Below are 21,866 nucleotides of genomic sequence, written 5' to 3' on the forward strand. Positions count from 1 at the left end.
GGCTCCAAAGCCATTTACATTTGATGAAAGTTTGGATCAGGATTCAAACTTCATAGTGAAGGCCCATCTCTAGCAAGAAAAATATGTTCTAACCGTACCACTCTATTATTTCGTGATATTCCTTACTATATGTTCCTCACAAAAATAAAAGCCCAAGTGGCTTCTAACAATTTTCAAGTTAACTAAAATATTCAGTATTATGTAAATGTTTACAGTTTCTTTTATATAAAGGTATATCAGATGGACAACAGTTGATCAGAAGTAATGTTTCTGAGGGAAATTGGCCTGATCCTTCTTTGTTGCACACACACAGCATTTACATTGACATCAGTGGATGTCAATTCTGCCACCATTTTTGGATCAACATACATAAGAATAGCAGAGACAAGCTCTGAGCGAGTTTGTGAATTTAAAGATCAGTCCTACAAGGTGTGGAGCACTCTAGTCTGACCCAGTTAAGCACTAAGCACTTGAATAGTCCCATTGACTCTGCTCATGCTTAAATTTAAGTATGTGCTTGTGTTTTGCTGGATTGGATGAGAATGCTCAACACCTTGCAGGATTGAGCCCTTTGTACTTTTGAAAGTAGTAGCCTATTTGACTGCCCTGAAAACCCCTTATTTATCCATAGGTTAAGTACAGCATCACACTGTTATGCCAGTGTTTCAGCTCTGCCAGAAAAAGGGACATCTCTGGGTAAAGGCCCAGTCCAACTGTCGATGAAGTCACTGGGGGTCTATCAACTGACTTTAATGGAGGCTCAATGAGGTTCTTAGAGATATAATCTCTTAGTGCTTGGCTTCCCATCTGAGACTGCCAATTAATGCCAGTTGTGATGGTGGTAATATTCATTACATGGGAACAATAATTTCTTACATAGCCACTATAAAGCCTTAAAAACAGAAGTTAAAATGTTTTCTTGTAATCCTAAATTTTGTGTAAATTACTGCACTGGGGATTGTAGCATAACTTTTAAAAGTCCACATTTTTTAGAAGAATAGAAGCAGTTTGTAGAGTATTAAACGAACGAAACAGTTTATGCAGATAATTCTTCATTAAACCAATGATACTGTTACATCCCATTTCAAAAACCAAACTAGATATTAAGTCAGATCTTTACTCCAGTTTTATAGCAGCCTATTCCACAAATTTCATGAACATCAATGGGACTATTTGTAGAGCAAGGGACTGTTCAATCTATCCATGTTTAATTTCAGTAATGATTATTAACTAGGAGTACATGAGTTACTAAAAATAGCACTAATGAACCAAGACTCTTAAGTAATAGTCCTTCTTATTGAGCCTTATCCATGTATATGATTAACATTTTATAGCAATATAGTAAACAATTTTGAGTGAATAAATTTCATCTGTACTCCATTTCTGTTATATAAAGGATTTTTATATTGAGACTGTAATACTGTAACAAACCCAGGAATTATTTTGAATGACTAATAGATTGATTTTAAAGACGTGTGTGGTTGAATGCAGCAGTGCAACGTCCTGGGAAACTAATTAAATGGGATTGCAGATCCTTTTGCAGGTCAGGGCCTAGGGCTGCTATTGCCTATTGTTTCTCTTTTGTGAGGAATTTATTATTTGTATTACAGTAGCACCTTGAGGCCTATCCTCAGGGTTGGAGCTCCATTGTGCTAGGCACAATACAAACACATAAGAGACAGGTTTCAGAGTAGCAGCCGTGTTAGTCTGTATTCACAAAAAAAAAGGAGTACTTGTGGCACCTTAGAGACTAACAAATTTATTTGAGCATAAGCTTTTGTGAGCTACAGCTCACTTCAGTGGCACTTCAGTGAGCTGTAGCTCACGAAAGCTTATGCTTAAATAAATTTGTTAGTCTCTAAGGTGCCACAAGTACTCCTTTTCTTTTTACATAAGAGACAGTTCCTGCCCCCAAGAAGAGTTTACAATCTCCTCAACCCCTGGGACTGGGTTATCATAAAGTAGCTATTTTTTCCTATATGCATTGATATACCAGTGGGTTATATACACAGACCAACAAACCCTAAAGCTGGTTGCAATTTCTGTAATAGTTCTGATGATCTGCCTCCCATATCTTGCCAACACTGATTCTATGAACAAATTTTTCTGATCAGACTTGACTATTTTAAGGATTACATGTGAATAGACAAAATTTGGAGATTTCTAGAGCTCTCTAGAGTTCAGACAAAGAAATCAGTGTTTTCTTCAAGTCCAAAGACAAGTCCCAGTGCAGAAAATGCTTATATAGTATTGGTGCCTGAATATTGCCATGGAGTCCAAGATAGCCGTAATAGTTTTCCTTCATGAAGCGAGTCTGCGCATGGCCTAATGAAATAAGTTTTAAAAGATGGGGAATTGTGAGAGGGAAATAGGTGATTATTTCTGTGTACACACCATATTAAAAAAACATCAACAACTTTTGCATATATATTACTATACAACCAAGGGGTTCAGTCCTGGCTAACTGAGTCTGCCAGAAAATAATTTTAAAAGAGGCTGTAACCTGAAGCCATCTTTCTGGTTGGCAGCTTCATCACAGAAGTCAATCAGGGAGATGAAGTGAACTTTGAGACCTGGAGATTACCACCTACACCCAGTAAACACTGGCTGTCAAGCAGCAGGTTGAACCCTCACAAAACAGTCAATCTTGAGTCAGGCTGTTTCTTCTCCAGTCCCTGAGGTAACTTGAAAATGTTAGTGGTAAATTATGGCTTTTAGAACTGGCTGGTGCTTGTTGGATGGGGAGAGCAGTTTCAGGTAAAAGCATTAAGCCTTTGCAGGGGAGAAGCAGGCATAAAACCTTGAGGGTGCTGGAGGTAGAAATGTGTGAATACATGTGGCACCTGCTACACCTTCAAAAAAGATTGATTGTGACTTCCCTCACTAGCATTGACTGTTAGGTGCATAGGGAGGGCAGACTTTTGGCATCCCTCAACCCACTCTTTGGGTGTACCACAGTCAATATTTTCCCTGGATCAGCCAATCAGCTGCCAAAGTCTGTAGAGCTCACAAGGCTATAGTGTTTTGGGGTTTTTTATATTTTTTTTATTTTTTCTTGGTTGGTCCCATATATCAGCACCACTCATACTGCTATAGTTCAGATAAAACAGCATACATCATAGACTCATGCTTTATTTAATTAAAAGGATAGCTCCATACCTCCTCCTGGACATCAAGTTCATCATCAAGCTTTCCTGTTTCTGTAAAATCTATTGGTTCCTTAGATTCCTGCATCAGTGAAATCTTAACAGAGAAGGTTAACAAGTATTGTGAACAAAATGAATGTTGCAACCATACCAATAAAGTTACTTGTGATTAACAAAATTATTCTTTTAGCTGTTGAGGTAGAGGCTTGTGATTTTGATGCTGAAGGCCCTTGGTTGTAATCCTGATGATGACTCACTGTCTACATATATGCAGCCATAGGTTAGTTAAAATGGTATGAAATCTTTTTTAAATACATAAATACTGCAGAGTAACTCCTCCAGCGTCTGATATGACAAGCAAAAATGACCAAAAATTCAAAGCCCCATACTGCTGTATTTGTGAGGAGAGTCACAAAATTTGAAGGCCCCTGGTGGAGTGTATGGCCAATCAAGGCTGCATATTTAAGATGGATGTAGGCAGAGCCGGTGCTAGGCATAAGCAGACTAAGCAATTGCTTAGGGCCCTGAGCAGCTCAAGGGGGGGCCCCCATATTAATTTTTAGTATGTTTAGGGGGGCTCAAAATATTCCTGCTTAGAGCTCCCAATGGGCTGGCACTGGATGGAGGCAGAGTTAGAACTTTAGGGCTTCTTTGTAATGTGTGGAGGATTTGAATCAATCTGTTCAGTGTTCTGAAGTTTCTCTTAGGAATTGCAGGGAGCACTGGTTCACTATATGTTTGTGTTGTTGCAGAGGTGATGGGGGGGTATGGGCATGTGGGGTCATATCACCCAGACCCCTAATTTGTTGCTTGGTTGAACTGAGCATGCTCACATGGGCTGCTGAAGCCAGTTGTCCTCATTCTGTGCCCGCCCCCCCCTCCAGTCGGTAGGCACGGATCATCTCTGGCAGGGCCTAGCACAATGGGACCTCAACCTGCACTACTGCAATATAAATGATACATAGTAATTAATACTCCTCTAAACAGTTAGAAAAGATCTGCAGGCCATCAAATATATAACACAAGCTGTCCAGTTTATAAGCACCTTGCGTGAACATCTTTTGCTTTTTTTAAACAACTCTTCAACTAGTTCCTAAAGCTTTTTCCCTTTACCACAAATGGTGAAAACTATTTACAGCTAGTGTATGATGCAGAAAAATAAATGATATATGGTCCTCACCTTTTCAAAAATAGGATCCTGGATGTCTCTGTGCATCATTTCATGCTGTATGTAAAGCACAGCATCATGGACAGTCAGGAAGAACATGTCTTTTCTGATGTTATCGTCAAAGAAGCCACATTGTTCCAGCTTTGTTATAATGTTGTCTGAACAAAAAACCAAAGTTATAAAAGACTGATAAATTTGAAAATAATTGAAGAAATAAGTGTCAAAATAGAGATTAACAATTATCAACAATAAAATGTATAGACCTATAATTCTATCATAGTGGGTTCTCTCTACGTTAATTTCATTTCTCCTCAAGACTCCTTTGTACGCCTGCAGACATAGCCAGACACAGTTTAACTATTTATTTGTTAAAAAGAGCAGTTCAGTTCACTTTTAACTCTATTCACTAAAAAAGTACTTCCACAAATACAATCCACAGATCCTTTATTACTTTTATTCTATCCTTCATGGTGTGCATTAGTGATAATAGATAAATGGTTACCTTGATGTGATGCAATGTATACTGTCACATCAATTCTCTCAAACTCTTTAACTATCTGGAAAAAAAGGGGGTGGTTTGCAATAAACATTTTCTTATACACACACATTTAAGAAACAGTATTTGTATTCACAAAGATTAGTTACATTTTTCATTTTCCTTTAAGTATTTGCACCACAATCCCAAATCCTGTGTTCTTTTATTCATAGGAACATAGGAATTGCCAGACCCAAATTCGATCTACTCCAGTATGCTGTCTGTCAGTGGCCAGACTTTGATTATTAAAGGCAAAGTTGACAGTGCCATCTATGATTATAGTTGCATGACCCTATGGACATGCTCTGAGAATGAATTGGGGTTGTGCAGTACAGGTGGTTGTCTGTGGCAGTGTTTCTCAAACAGAGGTCCGGGGCCCCTTGGGGGGGGCCCTGAGTAGGCTTCAGGGAGTCAGCCAAGCAGGGCCAGCATTAGACTCATTGGGGCCCAGAACAGAAAGCCAAAGCCCCACTGCATGGGTCTGAAGCCTGGAGCCCTGAGCCCTGTCATCCAGGGTTGAAGTCAAAGCCTGAGCAATGTAGCTTTGTGGGGAGCCCCTGTCATGTGGGCCCCAGGCAATTGCCCTATTTCCAACCCCCAATGCTGGTGTTGGCTTTTAAATGCAGAAAAAACAGTTGTTGTGGCACACATGGGCCGTGGAGTTTTTACAGCATATTGAGGGGGGCCTCAGAAAGAAAAAGGTTGAGAAGCTATGGTCTGTGGGACCCCTGCCTCATTTGTTGCAGAAGTTGGAAGATGCAGAGTGAATAAGGCAGAGGATTACAGGAGTAGAAAAGAATTTTTTGCATTTAGTTACGAACTGTTTGTTCCTCGTTTGCTGGATGTCCAACTTAATAACCTGGGATTTGAATTGCAGAAGTGCTGACCACTCTGGAACTGCAGTTGAAGTCAATGCTTCGAACATACCCAGTGCTATATAATCCTAAATTCTCTGAAAAATCAGGTCCTATGTGTCACATATTGGGCACCCACAATTAGTGGATACTTTTCATCTTCATCTCTCTGTGCCTCAGCTCCCCATCTGTAAAATGGAGATAATACCCCTCATCTCATAGGGGTGTTATGAACATACATTGATTAATATTAGTGTGCTCAGATACTATAGTAATGAGTGCTAAAGAAAAGTCCATGAGGAAGTTAATAATTTTGTCTTCATGGCAAGGTCTGAATAGTGTGCAGTAAATAAGCATGGGGCCACACATTGAACAATGAGAATAAAACAAATTATTGAATAGCTTCCCTTTAAGTGAGCACTGGCCATCCTGGGCACTGACTGAAGCAGGGGTCCCAGGGAAAAATATTTGATCATGTAAATTAAAGATAGTAACAATGCATAGGCACAAGGAGGCCAAATTAAGGTTGCACAGGCATCCTAATGCTGGCATTTTCTAATGTTTAAGTGCTTGTCTTTACAACCTTAATAATGTTTTTATTACAGTTTTTTTGTATCTAATTTATAAATAGACCAAAATCTACCTGTTGTTACAGAAATATTAAAGATATGTCACAAACCAACATACACTGGGAAAGTCAAAGTTAATTTCAGCCAACCTGTCCCTAATTAACATACCAATGACTAATACTGGACAGGAAAAAAAAAACTTACCATTTTCATTGTTCTCACGGCTACAACATCCAAGAATGATACACCTCCAAAGTCAAAAATTAAACTGTGGATAGGCACTCTGGGGACATTCACTTTGACTGGGAGTTCTGAATTCCAGTCCACATGGATCTCTACTTCTTTGGTTGGAATTTTAAGATCTTCAGGATCATCAAGATCTTCATCAGACTCAAAAGCTTCATTGGTAGCCCCAGAATCACTGATGATGCCATTCTAATCAGAACAGATAATATAAGAAATATATCACTTAATCAGGGACAAAGTTTGTGGAATTTTTCCATATTAGCTTGTTTAAGCAATAATGGCGGAAGCATTTTTTCCTCATTTCTTCACATATGACTGATCCTACACTAAATGACTTAAATGGAAACAAGACTGAGTCAATAATTAGCACTTCTCCCTGCATGCAGTGTATTTTCTTTCCTGTTTTGTTGTTGTTGTTCATTAAGGGAGGAGATCCATATGGGAAAACCACTGTCCAGAAAACAACTCATAGACTTTAAGGTCAGAAGGGACCATTATAATCATCTAGTCTGACCTCCTGCACAACGCAGGCCACAGAATCTCACCCACCCACTCCTGTAACAAACCCCTGACCTATGTCTGAGCTATTGAAGTCCTCAGCTCATGGTTTAAAGACTTCAAGGTGCAGAGAATCCTCCAGCAAGTGACCCCTGCCCCACACTGCAAAGGAAGGCACCCCCCCCAGGGCCTCTGCCAATCTGCCCTGGAGGAAAATTCCTTCCCGACCCCAAATATGGCGATCAGCTAAACCCTGAGCATGTGGGCAAGATTCACCAGCCACACACCCAGGAAAGAATTCTCTGTAGTAACTCAGATCCCACCCCATCGAGTGTCCCATCACAGGCCATTGGGCATATTTACTGCTAATAGTCAAAGATCAATAAATTGCCAAAATTAGGCCATCATTCCATCCCCTCCATAAATTTATCAAGCTTAGTCTTGAAGCCAGATATGTCTTTTGCCTCCACTGCTCCCATTGGAAGGCTATTCCAGAACTTCACTCCTCTGATGGTTAGAAACCTTGTCTAATTTCAAGTCTAAACTTCCTGATGGCCAGTTTATATCCATATGATGGCCAGTTTATATCCAAACTTCCACTTGAGAACCTTACCCTATAGAATCTTTAGGGTTGATGTTTTTATTTTTGAATTATATTTATTACATTTGTTGCAATAACAATCCAAGGGTCAAGAGTTATTGTCTCTTAACTGAACATTTCATCATATAAACTTGAAAGAAAACAAAAATCTAGCATCCTGCAGTATAATATCTGTCACAAATTGACACTTAGTCCCAACCTTCAAATGTGGGGACTTCAATAGGACATCTACAGTCCACATTTGGACACTCATATAAGCACCTAATGATATAAATGGCCATTTTACACATAGCATAATAAATATTGCCCCATTTAAGCAGCTGTGGAATCCCGTTGGCAGGAAAACCAATGCAATTCTTCTGCATATAGAAGGCAAGATATAAGGAGCCTGTGTAAGGGATTTGCACTCTGTGTGCACCAGAATGCAGCTCTGAAGGGACTGCCAGTCTATAACTTCGTAAAACAGATATAGGGATGAGGAGAAGGAGGAAAGGAAGGACCAGGTAATCCACTGCGTCCAGATCCACTGGCCTTTCTCTCCCCTCCTCAACATACTGTGGACACAGCTGCCAATGGTCACTCAACCTCAAGGCTACAGTAGCAGCCACGGAGGAGTTCTACTGCTGCCTGCATGCTGGAGGGAAAGGATTACTTTTTCCCAGGTCCTGAAAATACTTGAGGGTAGAGTTCACTAGATGGGTCAAGTTCTGAAGACGAGGTTCAAACTGACACCTCATATCTGTGATTTGATTATCCTCTTCAGGTGCCCATCTTTGAACATATTGCCCATTATCAGGAGAATGGTCCAGTGAGTTAAACATGTTATCAGCAGCTAATGGTTCCCCTCCCTAATGTGTATTGATCAGATGCATTTTGACTCTGAAGCAGCCATGATGTTCTATAAATGTTCCATGTTGCAATGGTTTATGATGGAGCATTGATCTTTATTGCACCTTGATACACCTCAAAGCATTTAGATGCAGCACTGGATGGTTACCGTCTCTGTGGACCAAGAGGACCTCCTCTCTCTAGTCATCATAGGTGTACATCCACTTACCAGACTTAACACTATGTGTACATTGCCCTTTCTGAGTAATCCTGGATGTCTCACACATTCACATCCCAGTGCCAGGGACTTCCCCTTCCCAGAATATCACCAAAAAGAGAGGTGAGTGAACAATAGTCATATCACAGTGAATGATATCAGAGTGCACTATGCTACACAATTGTGCACCTTGAGCTTCTCAGTGATTATCTGAGGCTGGTGAATGGATACATATTCACAGGTCCTTTCCTACACCCACCTATATTTTACCCAAACATAGAGATTTCCAACTCCGTGGCATGTGGTGACTGGTACACAGCTCAGATAGTTTTTCTGAATGTGGAAGTATCTGGGCATCATCGGCTGGAAAAAGAATCTCTACTCTCCATTTCAGTACCTATCACAAACTAAATGATTACATCAAAACAAAGGGTCGAGCTTCCTGCCACTTGCATTATAATAAGAACATAAGCATTGTCATACTGGGTCAGACCAATGGTCCATCCAGCCCAGTATCCTGTCTTCCAATAGTGGCCAATGGCAGGTGCTTCAGAGGGAATGAACAGAAGAGATAATCATCAAGTCATCCATCCCCTGTCACCCATTCCCAGTTTCTGACAAACAGAGGCTAGGGACACTTCAGAGCAAGGTTTTGCATCCCTGTCCATCTGGGATAATAGCCACCGATGGACCTATCCTCCATGAACTTATCTAGTTCTTTTTTTAACCCTGCTATAAGTCTTGGCCTTCACAAACATCGTCTGGCAAAGAGTTCCATGGGTTGACTGTGCATTGTGTGAAGAAATACTTCTTTTTCTTTGTTTTAAACCTGCTGCCTATTAATTTCATTTGCTGACTCCTAGTTCTTGTGTTATGAGAAGGAGTAAATAACACTTCCCTATTCACTTTCTCCACACCCGTCATGATTTCTATCCTCTATCATATGCCCCCTTAGCTGTCTCTTTTCAAGAGTGAAACGTCCCAGTCTTAGTCATCTCTTCTCATATATAAGCTGTTTCATACCCCTAATCAGTGTTGTTGCTCTTTTCTGTACCTTTTCCAATTCCAATATACCATTTTTGAGATGGGGCAACCAGATCTACATGCAGTATTCAAGATGTGGGCGTACCATGGATTTATATAGAGGAAATATGATATTTTCTGTCTTATTATCTATTCCTTTCCTAATGATTCCCACCATTCTGCAGAATTATTTTGTTTTGCACTGCTATTACAGCCAGAAGGTAGGGGGAGCTGCCTCTCACAGCCGGAGGGCTGCACCCCATGCTCCAAATCAGCAATACAGCAATGCCAGAGAAGGATGTCTGGGACAAGAGAGGTGCCCACCCTTGCCCCAAGGGTGCATTTTAGAAGTACAATCAATGACATGGTGGAGAATGTAAGCATTCACTTCCTAAATCTGACACAAGGGTAAATTGGGGAAGATTGAAAGCCCATGCATGTTAGCTTTTTTGACTGCCACTGCACATTGAGTGGATGTTTTTAGAGAACTATCCACAAGGACTTCGAGATCTCTTTCTTGAGTGGTAAGAGCTAATTTAGACCACATCATTTTATATGTATAGTTGGGATTATGTTTTCCAATGTGCATTACTTTGCATTTATCAACACTGAATTTCATCTGCCATTTTGTTGCCCAGTCACCAAGTTTTGTGAGATCACCTTTGTAACTCTTCGCAGTCCGCTTTAGACTTAACTATCTTGAGTAGTTTTGTATCATTTGCAAATTTTATCACCTCACTGTTTACCCCTTTTTCCAGATCATTTATGAATATGTTGAATAGGACTGGTCCCAGTATAGACCCCTGGGGGACACTACAATTTATCTGTCTCCATTCTGAAAACTGACCATTTATTCCGACCCTTTGTTTCCTATCTTTTAACCAGTTACTGATCCATGGGAGGATCTTCCTCTTATCCCATGACAGCTTACCTTGCTTAAGAGCCTTTCATAAGGGATCTTATCAAAAGCTTTCTGAAAATCAAGTATACTATATCCACTGGATCACCCTTGTCCACATGCTTGTTGATCCCCTCAAAGAATTTTAGTAGATTGGTAAGGCATGATTTCCCTTTACAAAAACAATGTTGACTCTTCCCCAACAAATTCTGTTCATCTATGTGTCTGACAATTTTGTTCTTTACTATAGTTTCAACCAGTTTACCCGTACTGAAGTCAGGCTAACCGGCCTGTAATTGCCAGGATCACCTCTGAAGCCCTTTTTAAAAATTGGCGTCACACTAGCTATTCGCCAGTCATTTGGTACAGAAGCTGATTTAAATGATAGATTACAAAGTACAGTTAGTAATTTTGCAATTTCACATTTGAGTGCCTTCAGAACTTTTGGGTGAATACCATCTGGTCCTGGTGACTTATTACTGTTTAGTTTATCAATTTGTTCCAAAACCTCTTCTAATGACACCTTAATCAGGGACAGTTCCTCAGATTTGTCACCAAAAAAGAATGGCTCAGGTTTGGGAATCTCCCTCACATCCTCAGCCGTGAAGACTGATGCAAGAATTCATTTAGTTTCTCCACAATGGCCTTATCTTCCTTGAGTGCTCTTTTTGCATCTTGATCATCCAGTGGCCCCACTGGCTGTTTAGCAGGCTTCTTGCTTCTGATGTACTTAAAAAAATTTTGCTGTCACTTTTTGAGTCTTTGGCTAGCTGTTCTTCAAATTTTTTTTTGACCTTCCTAATTATATTTTTACGCTATAGGGAGTCCATTAAGAAATATATCCACCTAGCCTTCTGAACATCTAACACAGCACAGTCTGCTGTCTTTTGGGTGAATGTTGCCACCTTCTGGGAACACAGCTAAACATTCTCTTTGCTACACGAGCATAGATTACCACTAAGTCTAGTTGCCTCCAGTGGCCTGATGCATGGTTTTCACCCCTAGCTTCCCAAATCCCATGTAGGGTCCATACTTCCTATAACAGTGATCTGTCAAAACTATCTCTTTTTTATTTTAAAAATAAAATACATGGAAGCTTATATCACATCACTGTGAACCAAAACAAAGCCAGCTTGCCTTATATAGACCTATTAGCCATGACAGTAACCCTTTAACAAAGAGCAGAAAAAAAAATTAAACTTTACCTTAGTTGCTTTTAATTTTCCCTTCTTGATCAGTTTCTGTATCATCCTCAGTACTTTGAGCCTCTTGTTATGCACGCGAATGGCATCAAACCCCACCTATAGAAACCAGGACCGAGTTATCAAAATTATTTTTGTTTTATCTAGGCAAACAGCTGTAGAAATTCCAAAGCCAATTAAATAGCAAACCTCCAAAATCATCATAGACTACTTACAGTGGATTTCAGGCTGCTTTTCAATCCATCTATATTAGCATAAAAAATAGGACTGGAAAATCTGAGAATCTTCACTCCTTCTGGTTCAACAACCTGTTGTCAAAATAATTTCAAGGTCAAGCATGTACATTACCCATTATCTTCAGGAGCTGTGCTTCCATATTAAAGGTGAGAGCGGCTGCAAGGTAGAACTCTGTACTTCACTTTGACCTGCAGGCTGCCATTAGGAAAATAACCAATTAGAAACGCTTACCATTTTGTAGTCCTTGACGTTCTTGTAGAGGTCTGTGCCAGGAACGTTCCCAAGGCCACCCCACGAGGGACTAACAGAAACAAAAACAAAACATGGTGTAAAATTAACATCCAGTTGAGGAACTTATAACATGGGATGACTTGTTACATATAACCTTTTACAGAATGGTGAGAATCAGCAAACTTAATAGCTCCAGCAGGAAGCTGCACAGGGGATTCCCTTGGATATAGCAGATCCTTGCTTGGATGTGATGCACTTTGGTCTATGGTGGCTCAAGCATATTGTCTGCACCACTTTTAATCACTTCCTGACAGCAAAGCTATGGACTGGCTTTGATGTCAGCTTTGCTTTCTGGATTCCAGGTGGAAGGAAAGGTGTTATCTTGTATATTCAGCAAGAAAACTGGGAAAGAGTTATGAGATGGCTGAGCAATGGAGCAACATCCTGTGAAAGTCACCCATCACCTCCATTCAGTCTCACTTATTCTTCCACATGTTTGCTCTCATCCATGCTAGACAGTGAGGGGAACACCAGAGCCATAGTCAACAGCTAAAATGTGAACCTTGGAATGGAATCTTAAAGCAGCAATAAAGTGGGGGCAGGGGGAATAGTCCCACAGCACACATATGTCTGCACATCTTCTACTCTACAGATGCCTTATAATGAATCCAGAATAAGTAGCTGCTGAGAATGTTACTTGCCAAAATGTTATCTGTCTCAACATGTGTCTCCCTCCCGCCCCACAATGGTACTGTTCTATGCTCAGTGAATAGTAATTGATAAAGGATAGCTACTTGTATAACTTCTTATACTTTATTTTGAATGCTTCCATCCCTTCTAAGATCTCTTATGGGTACCTAAATGACAGATGGCCAGGTAAAAAACAGAGTAGATCAATCACAAAAATAATGCATGCCTCTTTTACATCAATGAGACTACAACACAGTACCTTCTGGCTTTGGAATCTATGAACACTCTCATAGAAACAGAAGGGTAGATTTTCTTTCACTTCAAAATCATGGTCAATATGACTGACTTTCAGACATAAATTCTCTCCTTTTCTCTAAATTCCCTTACTTTTCATGGTATAGCACTGATAGGTCTTGCTGTTTCTGTGTTACTTACAACTGAACTCTCACCACAACTGTCAGTAATCCGAACACAAGGCCAGCAAGTAATCCCAAATCAAGACCCAGAATGATGGATGCCACACATGTGAAAATCCAGATCATCTAGAGAGGAAAGAACAAACACAGTGTATCTGAATTAAAAAAGAAAATAGCTTCTGATCAAAGAAGAAAATCACTACACCAAATAATACTAGCAACAAAAGAATTTAAGCTTGAAGATGGTCAAAATACCCAAACTATGTGCTGACTTCTATATTAAAATCTTCCTTTATTTCCAGACTAGTTTTGCCCATCTTTGCTTTTTTTATTATTCATATTTGGTTTTCAGGCAATCAATTATCAAGCTATTCTAATGTAATGAAGTTTAGCAGGAACTCAGTTATCCCTTGTACAGTTAAAGAGGATACAATTTCCCATTGTCTTTACTTCTCTCCAACAGCAGCTATTTTTGTTATTTTTACTCCAGGAATTTGAAGCAATATATTTCCCCAAGAACCTAATTTGTTGTAGGATGACAGTCTGTCCTCAGATATGTAGTGGCAAAGGAGGGCTCCCACTTATTTCTGGGAGAAGGATCTGTACCACAAATGGGTAGTATTTCACATAAACTTGGTGGGGAAGGCAGGGAGACACACATTTTAAAGTCTGTGCTGTCTGCTTGAGCTAATTCCTGAACTCTTTACTCAGTCATAGCTCAGAAACTCCCATTGGACCCAACCCTGTGAGGTGCTGAGCACCATCAGCTCCCATTGAAGTCAATGAGGTTTTTACTCAAGAAAAGGACTAAGTAAAAATTGAGTAAGGACTTTGGGATTTGGCTACAGACAGGGCACTGTTCATAGAAAATCTTTGCATATCAGGGATTATGTGCAGTTTGTGGCCTGCTCCACAGAAACTCCAATAAGAGATCTGAGGGGTGCCTTGAGATGAGATTATAGGGGTCTGAGGGCACAGTCTAGATGTAATTGTGCATACATCCCTTGACACACCAAGGGCCCCTATGCACACATTCCAGCACAGAGTATTACTGCTCCAAGCAAGAAAAAACATTTATTTGGTGAGGACTGTGATGCTATTGGTCCAGGCATGGTCCACACTAGCGTTGTTGTTGCAGGCTATATGGGAACATTTGGGGACTGGTTATGCATTGGTTCAGAATCTGAATATAAGGGGCCAGATTCTCTCATTCAGCCAAACTGTGCTCAGCAAAAGACCAGAGTGGGGTGGTAAAAGTGACTTCAGGCTGTCTTAACATTAATCTGCAGCTCAGCTGATTGAACTATAAGGCAGCTCTAAATTTTGCTGGTTGTTAACAGGAAGAGATGGCCAATACACAGGGATACCTGATCAAGCCCCCTTTCCTCTAGACACACCCCTTCCAATGGGAGACTAGGAATGAATGTGTTATAGAAGCTGCCACAAGTGCCTCCTACACGGGGGGAAATTTTCACTGGCTGGATCTGGTGGCTTTAGGGCAGTTTTGTGTTGGGAGACTAACACAAAACTGCATTAATGGACCAGATAATCTGTCTTAAAGTCTTTTGGTGTTAACAACATAAAATTCTGTTTCTGTTAACAAACTGTGGAAGTTATGAGTAAATTCAGTGGGATTAAAACACAAAAAGACAACTAGACCCAAAACATGTAGGAAAAAAGTAAATGACTTACAGCATCCGCCTTATTCTGCCTCCACAGACGAGGAACATCAAACACCTGCATGAACATCCCTTTCAAATTGGCAATGACAACAGCTGCCAACACAGACTGCAAAGAGAGATTGTGAAAACTGGGTTGTTCAGAAGAGAGAACACATTGTAAGTTTTCGGGCCAGTTTTCTGGTTATTAAGTAAATTAAAATTGTACACTATGAGCCCGATAGTCCTCTGGTATAAATCAGCACAGTTCCAAATGGAGCTACTACTCCAATTTACACCAGCTGAGCATATAGCCTAAATGGTGCAGTGGTAAGAGTGCTAGATAGGAGAAGCATCATACCTTCTGTAAGGGCTCTAGCAGTTTCCCCAGAGCCACAATGGCAATCAGTACAATCCCTGCTGAGATTATGCTAGCAACCTGCAAAGAAGACAGTAGCGTTGATATAAACAAGTATTTTTAGACTTTCTGCTATGTTTTCAAACTCACTATGAATAATGCATGTGTTGGTATATTTTATATTTCTTTGTAAACAAGGAGACCTGTTAAAATATTTATTATGTTTAAGCATACATGGCCAAATCCAGAAAGAATTCAACTATATAAGGTGATTAAGTCTCATCGGTCCATGTAAATCACCACACACAAATTAGTACCTTGGGAAAGGTTGACTAAGGGAAGAGGAGAAAATCCACACCAGCTCCATATTCTACCTGCTACTTGCCCTCTGAATGGCCCTACTATTAAATAAATAGTGTATAGTTGTTATGAAAAGTGTAACCCATACTAGGAAAGTCTTTGTGTCCCTCTAGTGGCTGGTCCACATAAGAAGTTTGTGAGTGTTACAGGTTCCGTTTGCAGTATTCCGGCCTTTAGCTTCATGCGTTTAGCACTACTCAGCCTGCATTCAAATCCCACTGTCAGTCCAACCAGGGTCATACACACAAGCATATTGGAGTTAACCCTATGTGAAGTCTGTGCCCTATGCAATATTAAACTGAAATATCTTTAAAATGAATAGTAAAATAAACCCATTACCTGGGTTTTCCCACCAGTGCTTTCCTGGACAGCAGTTCGTGACAGAGCGGTGGTAGCAACAAAACAAGAGAAAGCTCCTGCAAACACATTGCTGATACCATAGGCAATAAATTCCTAGAACAAGATTAGATGATGATGTAAATGTAGATTTGGAACTAGGGGTGCTGAGGCGGCAACACCCCCTGGCTTGAAGTGGTTTCTGATATATACAGGGTTTAGAGTTTGGTTCAATGCCTCTCAGCACCCCTACTATAAAAGTTGTTCCAGCACCCCTTTTTGCACAGCAAAGATAATATTTCCTTATAGGAATCTGTAAAGTGAGAAGTACAGTAGGCATTCATAAAATACTGGATTCGTTACAACAGCTGCTGTTAAGTATTTTAGAGCTGATCTGTACACAGTTTTTTTACTGATTTAACTACATCATCTTAAAAACCAATATAGTTAAATTGGTGCAATCCCCTAGTGTGGACACAGGTGTACCAGTATAAAGATGCCGATGTTGGTATAGCTTAATTCCATACATTTACCAAAATAAGCTATCTAAATATAAGCTTTTTGTACCAGTATAACGGCATCCATACATGGGGGTTGTACAGATTTAAATATATCAGTTTCTAAACCAATATAGTTACATTGGTACAAAAACTGTTTAAATGAGCCCTTAGTTTATGCAAAAGGTTTTACTACCAGGGTAGGATCTTGAAGCCAGATCCTTAAATAGAACAGACCTAGATGATCCACACAGATTTCAACACAACTTTGCCCTGGAAGAAGATGCTAGAGATAGATCAGTGACTGTTACTATTGTTAAAGTTTGAAAATCTATGAGTCTATTAAAACAAATTATCACTAGCCCTACCAAATTCACAGTCCATTTTTAGTCAATTTCACGGCCATAGGATTTTAAAAATCATAAATTTCATGAGTTCAGCTATTTAAATAGGAAATTTCAGAGTGTTGTAATTGTAGGGGTCATGACCCAAGAAGGAGTTGGGGGGGTCACAAGGTTATTGTGGAGGGGGGGTTACGGTACTGCTACCCTTACTTCTGCACTGCTGCTAGCAATGGTGCTGCCTTCAGAGCTGGGCAACTGGAGAGCGGTGGCGGCTGGCCGGGAGCCCAGCTCTGAAGGCAGAGCCACCGCCAGCACCAGCGCAGAAGTAAGGATGGCATGGAATGGTATTGCCCTCCCTACTTCTGCATTGCTGCTGGCGGGGTGCTGCCTTCAGAGCTGGGCACCTGGCCAACAGCCACCACTCTCCGGCCACCCAGCTCTGAAGGCAGCACAGAAGCAAGGTTGGCAATACTGCAACCCCCCTAAAATAATTTTGTGACCCCCCCTGCAACTCCCTTTTGGGTCAGGACTCCCAGTTTGAGAAACACTGGTCTCCCCTGTGAAATCTGTATAGTATAGAGTAAAAGCACACAAAAGACCAAATTTCACGGGGGGAGACCAGATTTCATAGTCCATGATGTGTTTTTCATGGCCATGAATTTGGTAAGGCCCTAATTATCACGGATGAAAGAAGGTAACTGATCCTCCCTCAAACCTTGTTTCATTGCCTGTTTTTATGCTGTTATTATTTTTCACTCATCTAATTTAAGGAGACTAGTAATCTAGCTTTCTTTCTAGGACTTTCTGTTGTTGAATGTTTGCCAGGTATAGTATTAGTACTAGAAGGAATATAATTTTGTTTGATTACCAATCATTCAGCTACTGTAATCGCTACCTAATGTCTTCTGGAACAGGGCAGTGCAGGTAGAATGTTGAAAACAGTACATGCAGCTGTACTACCCACTTAGCCTTATTAAACTGCAAGTGAAGACATGTTAGGCAACCTTAATTTAAAGTGTTTCCCAATGTGAACATTGTGTATTATAGCTTCACGATACACAATGTCCAACATAGAGAAGTCTCCTTTCATAATTCACATGCTTAGAGGGCCAATTTGGTTACATAATAAATAAAAATATTTCAAAATCAGATATATTGTAATTAGGGCGTTATTCATTAGTTGTAAAGGACAGAGAGACCAGTTAAAACAACATGCTTGGTTCATTTTTTGTAGCAAATATATTTTTCCCACATATTCAAAGAATGCAGTACATGTTCAGCATGGATAGAGGAGACAAAGGTAACTCTAAGCCATTTCTTCATCTCCCTTGATCCTAGGAATAGAGACAGTTTGAGCAACCACAGGGTTTGTCTACACAGTTTTTATGACACTATAACTAACTTGGTTTAGAAATGGCTATAATTAAAGCAATACAACCCCAACGCCTTAGTATGGATGCAGTTATAGTGGTATAAACTGGCACAGCTTACACCCATACATTTACAGGAGTAAGCTATATGGACATAAGCACATTAATACCAGTATAACTGTGTCTACACTAAGGGGATATGCCAATTTAATAATACAGGCATAAAATCATACTCCCAACAGAAAGAGTTAAATTGGTACAAAAACTAAGTGTAGGCCAGGCCTAACTTATGCTGACTGGAGTGGTCTTCCAGGTACAGGTTCACCAGCCCAGCATTGCCCCTCCCTACCACCAGCCACCTCAGAACACTCTCTATTCAGAGAAGTGGAAGCAGACCACATAAAGTCAGTTATTCCAACTTTACATCACCACAGAATTCCCCTACGTAATGGTTATCCCCCACTGCCTCTTGAGCGCAGCTTTCAGTGCCTTCATGTCATTGGAACAACACAGAGGAGATTAACTAGGAATGAGGCTCTGGTTCAGTATCTTGGGTAGCTCACACCACTCTCATCTCTATGTATCACTGTATCACAGGACCATATCTTATCTGCTTTTTCAAATAGTTTAATTAATTTCACATTTGAGAGTTTCACTTGTGTCTGATAAATCTGTATAATTTCTTTTCCAGTTTGGACATATAAGCATTCTTCATGCCCAAATTATATTTAATTAGTTTTTAAATTAATTGGGTTTCATATACCTGATTTCCATCAATAGAATAGTCATGTTTCGTTGCATAGACTTTTGCCACAGACACAGCAATTGCATAAGCGACCACAGCAATGGAAAATGCGGCTGCTATCATTTCTGAAAACATACTGACAGCTGGAGGCTCAGGAGGCAAAAACCTAATATTTAAGAAAATATATTTACATTATCAATTTTGATCAAATTCTGTGTTTACTAGATTTGTCAAGAAGCTTCAGAGCAGCAGGACATGCACACTACTGATAACGTGAACAATAATATTTCAAAAAACAAAAAGCTGGGAACACTTGCAAACCATACAACAAGCTTACTTTGTTCAATATGGCCCAAATCCTGGTCCTATTGACAGGGCCAGCCTTAGGAAAAATGGCACGCCGGACGAACTTGTATTTTGGCGCCATTTTCCCTTAGGCATAGGGGTTGGTCAGACGGTGGGGCAGCTCCCCATACTGTGACCCCTCCCCCATGACTGGGGAGCTATGGGGACAGGAAGCAGGGGGCAGAGGAGCAGAGCTTCCTGCAGCTGTGGGAGGTTTCCAGAGATGGGTCTGACCTGGCTCAGAGAGGCCTGTGCAGAGGAAGAGGAAGTCTCGTCCCTCCACGTCCTGCCCGAGACTAGCAACTGGAGTCCGGCACACAGTAAGAGTCCCCTGCTGGAGCACCCCCAGCCCTGCCCCGCCCCAGATCCAGCCCCAGCACTCTGGGTTTAAAGGGGCCTTGGGCTGGCTGGGATATGTGGGGGGAACTGACCACGGTGCCCGCTGACCACGGCGTCCTGGGCAGTCGCCCACACTGTCATAGAATCATAGGATATTAGGGTTGGAAGAGACCTCAGGAGGTCATTTAGTCCAACCCCCTGCTCAAAGCAGGACCAACACCAACTAAATTATCCCAGCCAGGGCTTTGTCAAGCCGGGCCTTAAAACCTCTAAGGATGGAGATTCCACCACCTCCCTAGGTAACCCATTCCAGTGCTTCACCACCCTCCTAGTGAAATAGTTTTTCCTAATATCCAACCTAGACCTCCCCCACTGCAATTTGAGACCATTGCTCCTTGTTCTGTCATCTGCCAGCTAATTCATTAATACTAATAACCCAACCCCTTGTCATCTGCCACAGCCTAGCTCCATTCTCTCAGGTAGTTGAAGGCTGCTATCAAATCCTCCCTCACTCTTCTCTTCTGCTCACTAAATAACCCCAGTTCCCTCAGCCTCTCCTCGTAAGTCATATGGCCCAGCCCATAAGGCCAGCCCTGGCCATTGAAGTCAGTGACAGAACTCCCATTGGTTTCAAAATTTGGGGGACTAAATTTTGGCCTTGTAGTAACAAAGCGAAGAAGTATATTTTTGGATATGTTGGACATTATATGATTAATAATATTATTACATTAACAATATTTCACACTTGTATATTGAACACTTTTTGTCTAAAGAGTCTCAAAGACCTTTACAAATATCAATTAATTAAGGCTTGCATACCAAACAGAATGTGAAGGTTATCATTGTAAAATGCTTAGATCTTCCAGGTAAAAGTCACTGTGAGTGCAACCCTTACTCTTGTGAGTATGCCAGGAGTACTTTTGACTGGGCTATCAGTATGAATAAGGACTACAATGGGACCACTCACATAAGTATGGGTTTTCAAGATTGAGTCCTATGTAAATGTCAAATATTATTATTAAAAATACTTAGCATTTATACAGCATTTTCCATACTCACATACTCACTTTACAAACATTAACTGATTATTATTAATAATAATACCTAGCTCTTATATAGCATTTTCATCCGTAGATCTCAAAGGGCTTTACAAAGGAGGGTAAGTATTATTATTCCCATTGTACAGTGAGGGGGACACTTACCAAAGGCCATGGAGGGAATTAGTGACAGAGCCGGGACTAGAATTCAGGAAATGTTTGGCTGTGAATCAAACTGTGTCTCTCTCTCATTCTCACTATTATTCTTTTACTAGTCTCATTAATAGCCATTTAAAATATTAGCTATGTCTCAGAAGACAAGTGCACTCACCCTCTAGGAATGGTTTTAACAATGCCGGCATTGTACTTTTTTTCCAGGTCAGCAGCATATGAGATCCCTGTGGCTACTATTGTCTGAAATCAAATAAAACAATGGTTTTAATACTGAAACATTGCTCTGATCTTTGGCCAATCAGCCCAGTCTGCTGTGTTTCTTATTAGGGTACTTTGCTTACCACAATTACTTCTATAGGAATCGGAATAGGGATCTTGTGTTTGAATCGATCATTTATTTCTTTAACTACCATACACACCAAAATGGTCAGTAGCCCAGCAATGAGATCGGCAATGTTGGTGGTACCAATTCTTTGAAATATTTCGATGAGGGTCTGAAAAAAATAAAAGACAATTCAAAACACTTTGAAGCCACTTAAATAAAATGATAAAATAGCCCATATAGAAAAGCAGACACAAAACCTCAGAGAAGGTCATGGACTACTTGTCCCATATGCTCATTTTTACTGGCCTGCGGAATTAGATTATGAATGTGAAACAAAAGCAAATCAGCAGGGCATACTTACATATATTATGGAAAGGATCCCATTATAATTTTTGGTTGAAACATTTAAGACTATTTTCAGTTGTGAAACAAAAACTTGAAAAGCAGCTGCAGTTGTGAATCCTCCAACCAGGGGATCTGCAAGGTACCTCACAATGAAACCAATCTGAAGGGCTCCAAACACAAGCTGGAAAAATCACCAGGGAATAACAGTTTGCTAAACAGTTAAAAAGTGCAACAACGATGTTACAAAATACTCAGGATTCAGTCCCATACAGTA

At 40.4% G+C, this 21,866-nt stretch overlaps 1 protein-coding gene across 2 annotated transcripts in view; it reads right to left on the reverse strand.

Moving 5' to 3' along the window:
- Positions 1 to 1,931: 1,931 nt before the first annotated feature.
- SLC26A4 (solute carrier family 26 member 4) overlaps positions 1,932 to 21,866 on the reverse strand; it is a 28,126-nt gene continuing 8,191 nt past the window's right edge. For both annotated transcript variants that reach the window (XM_043496837.1, XM_038406197.2), the window contains exons 6-21: positions 21,609 to 21,773; positions 21,264 to 21,416; positions 21,080 to 21,162; positions 19,046 to 19,193; positions 16,075 to 16,188; positions 15,379 to 15,456; positions 15,052 to 15,147; positions 13,379 to 13,485; positions 12,254 to 12,323; positions 12,001 to 12,093; positions 11,789 to 11,884; positions 6,477 to 6,707; positions 4,817 to 4,871; positions 4,327 to 4,472; positions 3,160 to 3,243; positions 1,932 to 2,325 (exon numbers count right to left, since the gene is read on the reverse strand). In XM_043496837.1, the coding sequence (XP_043352772.1) occupies positions 2,302 to 2,325; positions 3,160 to 3,243; positions 4,327 to 4,472; positions 4,817 to 4,871; positions 6,477 to 6,707; positions 11,789 to 11,884; positions 12,001 to 12,093; positions 12,254 to 12,323; positions 13,379 to 13,485; positions 15,052 to 15,147; positions 15,379 to 15,456; positions 16,075 to 16,188; positions 19,046 to 19,193; positions 21,080 to 21,162; positions 21,264 to 21,416; positions 21,609 to 21,773 (1,743 nt within the window). In that variant the 3' untranslated portion in view covers positions 1,932 to 2,301. The remainder of the gene's footprint in view (positions 2,326 to 3,159; positions 3,244 to 4,326; positions 4,473 to 4,816; positions 4,872 to 6,476; positions 6,708 to 11,788; positions 11,885 to 12,000; positions 12,094 to 12,253; positions 12,324 to 13,378; positions 13,486 to 15,051; positions 15,148 to 15,378; positions 15,457 to 16,074; positions 16,189 to 19,045; positions 19,194 to 21,079; positions 21,163 to 21,263; positions 21,417 to 21,608; positions 21,774 to 21,866) is intronic.

Source organism: Dermochelys coriacea, chromosome 1, assembly GCF_009764565.3.
Source record: "Dermochelys coriacea isolate rDerCor1 chromosome 1, rDerCor1.pri.v4, whole genome shotgun sequence".
Lineage (NCBI taxonomy): Eukaryota > Metazoa > Chordata > Testudines > Dermochelyidae > Dermochelys > Dermochelys coriacea.